The sequence below is a fragment of the Thermobia domestica genome, chromosome 11, assembly GCF_964235325.1.
Source record: "Thermobia domestica chromosome 11, izTheDome1.hap1.1, whole genome shotgun sequence".
NCBI lineage: Eukaryota > Metazoa > Arthropoda > Insecta > Zygentoma > Lepismatidae > Thermobia > Thermobia domestica.
In genome coordinates, this window is record NC_137464.1 from 220,128,916 (window position 1) to 220,142,275 (window position 13,360).

Here is a 13,360-nt window from a genome sequence, read left to right on the forward strand (position 1 = left end):
AAACCAACCTTGAGAAAACAAGTTTATATTTCTAAGAAAAATAATGATGCGATCAAAATTAAAATTATCTCTTGCAGTAAATGTAGGATTTTGTGGAGGTTATAGGCGTGGAGAAATGGCTATATATCGTGTATATGAAACCCAAATTATGACAAATTAATCTGATCAAATAGTACTTACGAGTAACTTGAGTATTTTATTTTGAATAATTGTTTTGTCTCTGTTACACTTCCTACAAGGTTTGAGCTGGCTTTTAGCATTTTCATATTGGGATTCTTTAGATAATATAAGAGGGTAACAGAAAAGAAAAATGTAGAAAATGTATTTTTAAGAAACTATTTCCTGTTCGACAATAGATATAGAGGTGATATCCAAATAACGCATCAAATTCTGATTCATCTTCACGCAAAGGAATCTTAATAATCATTTTACTCACTGGAGATCCTAATACACAGTAAGATTTCCTTGCAGAACTGTTGAATCTTCTCTAGAACCCTAGCCACAAATAAAAAAAGAGGAAAATTTTAATAGTTTGACTGATTAAATGGTTATTTCAGCGCCGAGACTATATTAGACAGTGAAAATTGGATCAATGCATGATTTGCTTCCTGGTCGAACACAACCAAAAATTTATGTACTATTTAGCTGTATATTCTTAAGTAAAAGAAAAATGAAAAAAAAATGATGGTATAAATCTTACTTTATTTGTGATTCCTTTAGTTTAATTTGAACTGATATTAGGAGTTCTAACATCCATGTGTTCGGCTTTCGCAACTTCGATTCTTGGTGGGAGATCGTGTCGCTCGAATTCCACGATAAGCTGTAGGTCAACATCTCATAATAGCCTCGGCACTGAAAGATACATAAATTCAAATTTAACCAACCAATTCTTTTCGTAAGGTTTCAGTTGCTCTGCTGCCTTATGCGTAGTGTAAGTTGTTGTTATTGCTCTAACATTAATTTAGTCTGTTTCTAATGTATTCAGCAGATAAAAACCGCATTGAGTACTCAACCAATCGGCATGAATCAGAGATAGGTATCTGAAAAACTATTGAAATTGTCTATAGAGAGAGTGATAAACAGGAAATAACCCCTAAAAATAAAGTTTTTAAACCAAATACTGTGTTAAAATTATTTTTGTTGTAATTTAAATAATTCTTTACTGGAGTTAGACAATTTGGCCAGCGTTTATGTGTATGTTTACAGACGGCTACTAGTTAATTACATTTTTTTTTTAATTTAAGATTAAATTGTATCCTTGTTTGCAACATAATACCTAAAATGGCTTTTCAACCTGAAAATTAATTATATTAAAGGGAGGAGGACTAGATTGATCTGTTTTACTTATTTTCACAGGTTACAGATGGAAGTGCCGGTGGTGATCGTACAGAAGGTGTGTTATTAAAAGATATCCCTCCAAGCATTGGTAATTCTGTCAGAAATGACCGACTTATTCTGCCTAGTCATTTATCGAGCCCTCCATTTTCGGAAACTGAAACAGGTAGTGCTTCATGTGAAGTATTAACTGGTCAACAGAAATCAGCCTTATGTGAATCGACCACAAATTCGTTTTCTGTTCTTGAAAAGAATGAATTAGCATTCAAAATAAAAGTCGAAATAAGCGAAATAGATTCTGTTGAACAAGATGAGGAATTGAATCTTCCGGTTACTGAGAAAGAGAATGTTGATGTAATTGATGAAGTATTGAATTTATTACAAACTTCTGTCGATTATCTGGAGACAAAGGAATCCATCAAAAAGGAAATTTCAGGACAAAATGATCAGAACGTTATTAGAAGCTTGGAACAAGATATAACGCCGAATAACGAAGATAACGTTTCTCTGAAAGGTGGTGATGATAAAATTGGTAACATTTCTGCCGCGACGAGGGTGAAATTAGAAGATCCGTGTAGCTCAGTTGCAGACAGTACTGATGGTACTAATGTGAACCCATCGGAGATTGATCAACGAGCATCTATAAATGTCAATATTCCTGGAGACAGAAACGTAGACAATACCCTTGACATAGCTACTCAGAATTCAAAGGATTGTATGTAAGTAATATTTATATTTCTTGTTATAGGTTATGTGAGATCTATGTTTTCCTTCGTTGTTTAAAGTAAGAGCTGAATATTCCAATTAAAAGTAATACAGACTGTATAGGATGTGTAAAGTAAATGTAAGCTAAAACTAAGCTCCCTGACACGAAACTTCAAACGGTGAATGTAGCTGATTGAGAGATACGTGTTCAACACATCGCGAGTCTCATGGCTGTTGTTGCTGGCTTTCTTCACCCGAGTTCTCCGCATCTTTCTCTAATAGCTTCCTAATATCCTCTCGACTTGGAAAAACGCCTCTCTTCTGATTGCGTCTAGTTTTCCCTAATTTTTAGCACCTTTTTATTGAGGAATTTCTCGAGAACCCTCTAGGATTAAGACTGACTGAAGAATCATTGTAGCAATATATATATATATATATATATATATATATATATATATATATATATATTATAGGCAAACGCTTGGAGTCAGTATAATTATATATACATACATATATATATTGGAGGGGACAGAAACCGTGTCTGAAGTGGCGTCTCCTGTAGGATTGACGCCCGTGGATCTTTGCACGTTGCAGGACCAACAAAAGATGGTCTCTCACCTTTCATACCACATGCGGAGGGACGATAGAGCCTCTTTGGTACTGTCACGGTCACGGTCTTACACCATTAATTAAATTGCCACTATAGATTCCCCGAAAAAAGCCTTGACACGTGAGTAATGGCAACGTCACTGTGAGCTGTCAGAGACCTTCTCTTGCTAGTTTCCTATATGCGTTGATTACAAATTTTTGTTATACACCATCAAATTTTAAACCATATGTACAGGGGTAGACAAAAAATCTAAAAACACTTCATACAGGACACGTAAGTTTGGCCCTCCACTGTACAACACGTTGCGGTTGTTGATCGTTTTTTGTTTTCAATGCGTCGTGTGGACCTTCCTCTTCCGTCAGCAGTAACTAGTTCACCTGTGAGTGTCGTGGTGTGAAAATGGTGCGGTAAAATGGGGGACCTGACAGAGGCATGATCGTTGGTGCCCGTCTGGTTGAAGATACAGTGGCGAACATTGTTGGGGTATCGAAAGGCACTGTGTCTAGCGTCACGAGAACATACACAATTCATGCGCAAACGACGTCTGCAAAGCAGAACAGTGGTCGAAAGACAATCCTGTCAGATAAAGACCGGAGGGCATTAAAACGGATTGTAGCAGCTAAAAAGAAGACCACTGCAATGAAAATTACATCTGAACTCAATTTCCGGTTTCATCGAAAACAGTGAGACGGGAACTTCATAAAATGAAAATTCATGGCAGGGCCGCTATCGTCAAACCCCTGGTCACAGCAGTAAATGCGAAGAGGCGTATCCAGTGGTGCAAGAACCACAAGGCGTGGACTCGTGAGCAGTGGAAACACGTAATGTGGTCCGATGAATCGACCTTCACCTTGTTTCCAACAACCGGTCGTGTTTACATATGGAGAACACCGTCGCAGGTCTATGATACAGACTGTCTGCTCCCAACTGTAAAGTATGGGGGTGGTTCTGTTACAGTATGGGCTGTGATACCGTGGTTTTCTGTAGGTTCCATCATAGCCCTACACGGAATGATGAATACTAAGGCGTATGAGGCCATTTCGGGGAACCAGGTTCTACCCATGGCACAAATATTGTTCCCTAATGGTGATGGCATCTACCAAGATGATTTGGTACCCTGTCACGCTGCAAAAACGATTATATCATGGTTTGAGGGGCATGACCAGGAGCTATCACACCTCCCCTGGGTCCCACAATTATCAGATCTGAACATCATTGAACCATTGTGGTCTGAGTTAGAAATGCGTGTTCGGTCTCATTACCCTCCACCAGCATCCCTTAAGGAACTGAAACATGTTTTGGAGGAACAATGGTACAAAATTCCACACACCACGATTCAGGAGCTGTATACGTCCATTCCACGTCGGAACCAAGCTGATTCGGACGCAAAAGGAGACCCCACACCATACTAGGTATGATTTTCATACTTTTGCAAACGTTTGATTTTTTTTTTTTTTTTTTTTTTGTCCAACCCCTTTATATTATATACTTATAAAGTTTTTATCTTGTTTGTGTATTTTCCGTTATTTATCTTGTCATATCGATTGCCAAAAAAACGTAATCATTTTTCAGCAAATTCTCGTAAGACATATATTCCCCAACAAACTCATTATATAGATATTTAAGGTTAGTAGCATCACGACGAAATATACATTACCTCTTACTAATTACTTTGACTTTCGAATATGTTTGTGCAGGGTGAAAGGAATCTAAATGTTTCTGTCTTCTTCTTGTAAAATAATCGAATATTTTTCTGATTTTCTATAAAATCATAAAACATATCAAAAGAATAATTTTTACGTTCATCAGTTGGAATAACCAGTGGTCGAAGTGAGATGGTATGCGGTGGTATGCCATACTGCCTCTGGGTTTTCAGTGATGAAGACACTGCCTCTTGTTTTTCGGTGATCAAGACATACCGTCATTGGAAATTGTATGCTAATATACGTATAATCAATCCATTTTTATACACAGTAATTGACGAATAGCTTTGCACGTCAAAGATTGTAAGTTGGCAACACTTACATTTTTGTTATCTTTTCCTATCTCTTGTTTCTAAAATGAGATATCTAAAAACAAGTTCACTCGTTGGTCCTATGCAAGAACTCGTGTTGGTTGCAGATAAAGGGCCACATAACAGAAAGGAATGAGTCATTGCCCAATCCAAACAAAAGGCAGTGTATTGAAGTTGCGACTCGTGCAAACTGAAATCAGAAAGTAGTGTTATGAGTTCGTCAGGATTCCTTTTGTGTCTACAATGATAAAGAAATACATAAGTGAGTCCGGTATTTACGAGAAAAAATATAGTTGAAATCAAAATAATCTTTTGGTTTGCTTGTGTTTTATTTTATTTTTTTCTTTGCTTATTGTTTTATATAAGAGTTTTATATTTTATAGTGACATATTCAATTGTTTCTTTCTTATGTATATGTGTATCTCTTGTCTTAATACATATAATTACCGTATTTTGCGCATAGGTGGATTTAGAGTTGTCTGTTGTGGGGGCGGACCTTCCGGGGGTCTGGAATACCTCTCAGTCGAGTGGGGGTTCACGAGCTCTCCCGCGGGAAATTGTTTAAAAACTTATTGTAAAAACTCGGTTTTGATCATTTTCATTCTCTATAATACAACATAAGGAAATATTTATTTTATTTTTCTCAGAAAGTTAAGGGTGGGGGCAAAGCCTCTCCATGCCCTTTGTAACTACGGAGAAACTCTTTCATGGTTTTGAGTCATTGTGTACATAGAAATGCAGTCTTCTGGGCAACATAACCTCATTGTCTTTCAACATTTAGATAGATGGTTTGTCGAATCAAAATGGTAATAAAACATACCGCCTCTGCTTTTTTTCCACTTCGAACACTGTGAATAACAAAATCTTTACTTAAATAGAAATGCTGGTATTTCATATTTAAATTTTAATTCTGCCTCTCTAAATCGTTGTTGTAGTTGCTGATATTTAGGTTGATACATGCTTTTGTAATATATATATATATATATATATATATATATATATATACAGATGGTGATCAGAAAAATGGAAACACCTGAACGAAATTGCAACTTACCAGATTAATATGGTGTCGGGCCACCTTGCGCCTTCAGAACAGCCTTGATGCGACGTGGGATGGAGGCATAGAGGTCGTGAATGGTAGCAAGTGGAATTTTACACCATTTCTCGTGCAGGGCATCGGCCAGTTCTGTGAGAGAGGATGGAGGTGGAAATCGTCGCCGGAGTCGTGTTTCCAAGACGGACCACAGATGTTCAATTATGTTGAGATCTGGGGATTGGGCGGGCCAGGGGAGGTGTTGAACTTCATCCCGATGTTCCTCAAACCACGCTGTAACAACACTAGCTGTGTGGGTGGGGGCATTATCATCCTGGAAGATGGCGTCATTGTCCGGCAACAACATCCGAACCATAGGATGCAAGTGGTCTCCTAAAATTGCGATATAATCGTTGGCAGTGATTCGTCCGCTAAGTGTGACCACAGGACCCAATGAAAACCATGATATTGCGGCCCACAGCATCACCGAGCCGCCGCCATGTTACACAGTTGGGCGGAGACACTGCAGATCATAAGCTTCTTTGGGCGTTCTCCACACATAAACACGGCCCGTGGTTGGGAATAGGGTAAAGGATAACTCATCCGACCATATCACACGTTTCCAGTCCTCAACGGTCCAAGTTGCATGGTCGCGGCACCATTTGCGGCGTGCGAAAGCGTTATGGTCCCTGATGAGCGGTTTGGCCCGTGCAACACGACCCCGTAAGTTCATGTCATGTAATTCGTGGCGGACTGTGATTGTCGAAACAGGGTGGGGAGGTGCTGATTGAGTTTCTCCGTCACTTGCTCCGCAGTGGCACGACGGTTCTGCGTGACAATGCGCTTTAATACCCGGCGTGACCCGTCACTCATGATTTTCTTCCGCCCACTGTTCCGCTTCCCTGATGTGGTTTTCCCGTGTGTTGTGTAGGCAGTCATCACCTTCGACACTGTCCTACGCGACACACCTAACACAGTAGCCACTGCCGTCACACTCACTCCACATAACCGCGCACCAACAATTTGCCCTCTTTAAAAATCTGAGAGGTCTCCCATTTTACACTATCTCCGTCTGCTGCAGCCACTGGACACTGCGCCTGACGTAGTATGGAGACCGACCTAACACACCACCACCAGCGGTCCGGCGCTGCGGGCGCCACGACACAACTGCCAACCCATACATCTGACGTGTTGCCAACTACAAATGTTTCCTTTTTTCTGATCACCATCTGTATAATTATTAGCTAACCAGCCCGGTTGCATTAAAAATTTTATAAGACGAAAGTTTAACTACATCCAGATGGAAGGCAATGCATATCACTAGGTAATAATTCCTTATTTATCTGTTTAGTCTATTTTTCTTTAATAATTTCTTCTACTTCCAATTAACATACTCGTAAAGAGTAATCATTTATTATAGAGAAAATACTTTGAGTGCTTAATTCTAATGATAATATTTTTAATATAGTTTTTATCCGTATCTCCATTTAATGTTTGTATTTAAATGAGTTAATACAATTAACAGGCCTTTTATATTTATTTTCGTTTTACTAATACTAAGTTTAGAAGATAGACCTCTATAACTGCTAAATATGTTATAATTGAATAAACAGTGGCAAGGATAAATGCACTAATGTACGAAGTTATTGCAGATAATAATACAGATAAAGTAATTAAATTATAATAAGTGTATTTAACAAATCGTAATTTCGTCTTTAAATTATATTGTAATTTTCGTATGGAATCTTCTATTAATTTTATTATTATTATCTTATAATTTTATTATTTTATTATTTAATTTTATTATATATAAACATATATTATTTATTATTTTATTATTTTCTACTATTAATTTTATTATATTAATTTATTATAAATATGTTTAGGTAAATCAACCTCTTTCATTTGGTATATAATAAGTGAACAGAGTATTTAAATTGACTAGTGATACTTCTATATTAAAAAAAAAGGTTTCACTATAAATTAGATAATAATAATCTTGATTTAAATATACGTTTGGTATGTTTTTAAAGTACATATGTACTTAGCTCCTAACATTAGAGAAGCTAGAAGTTAATTTAAATACGCTGATAAACAAGTTATTCCAGAAGGGCAACATAATTTAAAAGATCCTAACGATTATTTAGAACCTCAATCTATAAATGTAATGCTATCAGAAAACGTTTGAAAAACGGACTAGAAATAGGAACAGATAGTGAATATGGAATTATAGATGACATTGGTAGTTCTTGGTTTTAAGCGTGAAAGGGTTTTAGAAAACAATAACAACATATTGGAGGCAAACTGCCAAAACTTCACCATTTCAACATCATTAATATTCATCGTAATGCAGCTGATGGAATGTTTCTTAAAATTGAAGGAAATAGGCACAAGGAAACAGAAATTATAGAATCATTTAAAACAGATGCTGAGTTTAAACGCAGAGTTGTATATAAACCTTTTTAGCATTTATTTTCCTATAACGAGATAAGATAGATCAAATTGAGATAAAAATAACAGATAAGGATGACAATTTAATTGATTTCGGTAGAGCAATAACAACAATACTTTTTATAGATTTTCTCTATAATAAATGGATAGCACTGAAGGTTATGAATTACGAAGTTTTTCTTCAAATAGAAAAACTAATAATTTGAATGATCCTAACAAAGATATTGACTTTGATTGTAATGTGGAGATGGCTTTAGTCACACTCAGAGCAAATTGTTATATCATTGCTCTCAATTTGCTTTGTGTACATTCTCAAACTGGAGACAGTTCGTGGAAATCTCGCGATAAAATGCGTAGATAATTTCTTTCCATTCTTCTCACAAATAGAAATTAAAAAACACGGACTTGTTATACTTAAAATTGAATTATCTGGAGTAACTGCAATTGTAACTGGAACTTTAGAATTATTTAAACCAGAAGCATCATACTTAAAGCGAGCAGAATTTCAAATAAATAATAGACTTGAATTTAGAAAGAAATTTAATGTTCATTCTATATTAAGATTAATAACTGTTTTTTAAACGATTATAAATAAATAATGTGGAAAGGAGAGTGGAAATTTACATTTACAAGTGCCAATAATATTAATGATGTTTTATATAAAGGAGTAGGATCTGGATTAGGTGAAACTACTTTTCATAGTGGAAAAATAGAAATAAAGGGTCTAAAAGAATGCCTATAGTGGAAATGAAAATATTTACGAGAGTAATTTGAAGTTGAAGATACTGGAAGGACTTAAAATCACACATTTCTTTTACATATATCAATGTGTTCAAAAATCTGTCACTGATTCATTCTTTAAGTTTCGCGCCACAACAAAATTTGATATGAATGAGTTTGTAATAGTAGCAGTTCAAACTGGTAGAAGTTAAGATCAAATAAAAGATAATAACAAATTTGATCATTCTAAGGTATTTATACGTTAAGAATGTTACAGAAAATAGAGATGGTTAAGAAAACTATTTTAAGATCTATGGAGATTACTCTCCATTTAAGCGAATAACATGTCGAAATACGGAAATGTGTTATGAACCATAAGAATTCATTAAAAATAGATCAATGTATGTATTGTAGTAGAACAAAGAATGTATTTGTAAATGAAAGTATATAAAACTTATTGTGGAATTTGCAGATGCTGTAGCTGAAATACAATTTAGTATGCGATTTTAATTGTCACAAGAATTTTGCTATTAATCTAAAAATTAAAAGGTAATTTTAAATGCATTTTGCTGTAATATCTTGGCTTTCACAAAAATATATCCATAAAAGCTGTAAATAAAAACTTTCTGTGACAAACAGCAAGTCATATTATCTTTGTTCTTAAAATTGAGAGTATTGAGCAAAAACCCGTTAATAGTTTAAAAGAATTAGGAATAAACGAATAATATAAAATTCAGATGATGGAGAAGATAAAAGCTTAGTTTGGGAAAATATCTTAATTGAGTGTGATATATTCAAAATACTTTTTCCTTCCTGATTTACAAAATCTGTGGCAGATAAAATGACGGATAAGTTAGTTGAAGATGAATTGTGTATTAAATATACTGGTTTAATAGATGGTTATCCAAGTTTAGAATTGTTTTAATAAAATTGAATATTAGTACATTTAGGTGAGAACGATAAAACTTATTACCACAAAGGTATAATGAAGATACAGAACAGGTGTTAACAAAGATGAAAACAAAAAGCTGTTTATGTGTTATGGCGGCTTAAAATCTGTTCTGCTCCTCGCCGTCTTATCTGCTGCACCTGGGAATTTTAGCAGGACTTTTCCCTTCCTCCCCTCTTTTCAAAAATGTATCATGTGACTAGCAACTCAATTCGTTGAAACTAACAGCTTATTTGTTAAATGTGAAGACAGCTTATGTATAGCGTGTTTACACTTGAGAGAAGAAGATGCAAACTTCAGTCTCTGTAAACGGGATCTGACAAGCACTCGACAACAAGGCACTTTGCATCGTTCAACTTTGATCAGCAAGTTATACATGGGAGAGGTTGATATCTCAATTCGTTTGAAACAAGCAGACCTAATATACTATCGAAATTACCAAATATTCTATTTGAAGTGAAATATACATTTGTATTACAGATTTTATTGAGAGCAAAAGTTAAAGAAAAAACTGTGGAAAGACAAATTTAAATTGGTATAGAGTAAATGGAAATCATTTCAATAAAATAATTACGGATCTTACAACATATGGTGTAGTATTAATATTCCATAACCATATCAACCAGTTGAAAAAAAAATAATTAACATAGTTCCTTTTCTCATATTTAAAAATAAAAATATGTACAGTACAGATGAAGCATTTTACGTAGAAATTACTTATACAGAAGCTTGTTTACTGTATCTCCGACCATTTTTAATTGGTGGTGCCACCTGGCGTATCTTGCTGGAACTATAGGTTTGCTGGCGGAAGCAGTGTTGTGTCTGACCTTGTAGGGGCGTGAGTGTTTTTAATGAGTATTACCAATAGGCGCCGAAAATCAACCGTTCTTGGGAGAGTTGCGTAATGGCCCTTATCCATGCTAAGTTTTCATATGTACGGAATGTGAAACTGTCGGGTGTATCGGCTGACACTCGGATTGACTACTCCGAAAGCTATTGTGACCCGTTACGCACAACAGGCTCTCCTTCCGAAACATTCACCCACGAAAATCACCAGGAGAAGATCTTCAAGCAAAGTACTTTCTTCGGTGGGAATTGCCTCTTTCCCACGCAGTTGAACAAAGAAGTCTTTCATCGTTTTTTCATATATATATATTTAAAACATTGCTTTGAAGTGAGAACATTTCAGTAAGCGGCGGAGCTTGTCAGTGTTTCTCCCTGACTTATTAATATGCACAGTATATATTCTACAGTTATTTGAAACTGAATTAAGTGCTTTCTTTAATCGTTTATGGAAATATTGCAGTAGATTAGAGCAGATCAGAGTGGACCAGGTGTCCAAGCGTCAAATCGTCGCCAGCCACATCGCTTTACCAGCTTGTTATCTAAACATTCTCAGGGGGGCGCGGTGGCTCAGTGGTAGAGCGTTCACCTCTGGTGCTTGGGGTCCCGGGTTCGATCCCAGCCCCCGCCAAGTGAACTTTGTGGTGGACAAACACCGTGCTCGTGGGTTTTCTCTTGGTTCTCCCGTTTCCTCCCACATTCTTCATTCCACCATTTCACTCATCTCTCATCATCACCGTCTCCTTTAGCCTAACCGGCATAAGCGTGGGACGTAAAACTTAAAGATTTCATTTCATTTCACAGAAACTTTGTTCGTCAGTGTAGGAAAATTTTCCCCTCATGGCTTTATGGTTGTTACGAGATTCGGATATGAGGGTAACTTGATGATATACAAGCTGTACAAAACATGAAAGTGAATGCAAGATACATTCAAGAATTCATTCTGACACCTATTTGTCGGAGAGAGATCCCACAATTGTATGAAATGGGAGCGAACCAGGTGATGATCTATATGGACTAGGGTCCAAGTTATACCGCCAGAACATCACTACACTTTTATCAGGAAATGAAGAGGAAGTAGAAATTCTTGTCATTCCGTTTAAAGAGATGCCTGTGAAAAGCCCAGATGCCACCCCAATGGATGTGTGCGTATTTGGACTGTTGAAACGACGTCTTCAACATCGCTGCCCGGTCACTGTGGATGGTCTATGGAAAGGTTGCAGGGAGGAGTGAGACAGAATTCCCGTGCCTGTTATTCGCCGGAGCTTCCTGCAATGGAAACTGCGATGCCGTGTGATAGCCTACAACGTAAAACGAAAAATGACAAACGGAAAAATTGTAAAGGAAAAAAAAGAGACTGATTATCAAATAGACATTAAACATTGACTTTAAATAGTAAAACAGACTTGGAAGAAAACATGTCATCCATCACATAGTCATGTCAATAACACACAGTAATTTGGAGTATGTTGTAATAGAATCCATAAGCAAACAAAAATACATATTGCACAAGTACATACGGGTATATTACGTATTACTGTTAATTTACTGTAAGTATTAAAGGTGTTTAACATATAACAGACGAACATCATGTCATGCATCATGTAGCCATGTCATTCATACTCAATCATTTGAGAAACATCCTGAATGAATATACACAGCACGTCAAACAAATATTCAAGTATTTTAGATCCTTGTTTATTTTTGAATAAATGTATTTATGTGCATTGCCACATTGTTTGTCGCAATTGATAACAAAATATTGGTCGTCAAACTCATTACACTAGATCACTCTATACTACATGCAATACTATGATATAGTAGATACATATGTTTACACATTCACACACAGTACTATTTGTCACAATAAAATATTGATTGCCATGTCATACCCATTAGAATACCTCATTCTATATTACATACAATTTTGCGATATACTATATACACATATGTTTAAATATACACACACACAATACTATCACACATACTTTACAAAACATTCTAGTTATAAGTTTCTGTAAGATTGTGAGCAACTTCACGCGGAAACCAATAGATTTCCTTTTGATCTGTAATATAATCCACACAAAAATAGCAAAGTATTCTGTATGTTGACAAATACACGTCGCACCAGTTTTCTGGTATATTGTCCTCTTTTTTTCTATTGGACCCGCGGCACTGTGGACTGATTCTAGGAAATAATGGCAACGGAAAAAGTGGCAAAATGGAAAATTCCAATAACTTCCATAAACTATCCATGCACTTCCACTAACTTCTATAAATATTGGAGAGTAATTCCAATATCAATTAAGAATACAGTGCATAGAATATGTGGAATTTTCTTCGTTTTCTCAGAAGTTTGTGTTCTTTTTTTCTAATCCAGCATTTAAAATAGCACAATTTACACAACCACTTTAATTATTCGCACAATACAATTTACAAATTTAAGTGAAATTTGATACAAAAATTCAATACAAAAATACAATTATTTTTCAACGAAAACTGACTAATTTAAGTTAATCCTAGGTCACATATACACTATGTGATCAAAAGTATCCGGACACCTGGCTGAAAATGACTTAAAAGTTCGTGGCGCTCTCCATCGGTACTGCTGGAATTCAATAGGATGTTGGCCCACCCTTAGTCTTGATGACAGCTTCCACTCGCAGGCATACTTTCAATCAGGTGCTGGAAGGGAATGGC

The 13,360-nt window shown here is 36.0% G+C and overlaps 1 protein-coding gene across 3 annotated transcripts in view; it reads left to right on the plus strand.

Annotated features, from left to right (window-relative positions):
• LOC145664757 (uncharacterized) overlaps positions 1-13,360 on the plus strand; it is a 58,948-nt gene that overhangs the window by 21,468 nt on the left and 24,120 nt on the right. For all 3 annotated transcript variants that reach the window (XM_081731690.1, XM_081731691.1, XM_081731689.1), the window contains exon 3: positions 1,357-2,054. In XM_081731690.1, coding sequence (XP_081587816.1) covers positions 1,357-2,054 — 698 coding nt within the window. The remainder of the gene's footprint in view (positions 1-1,356; positions 2,055-13,360) is intronic.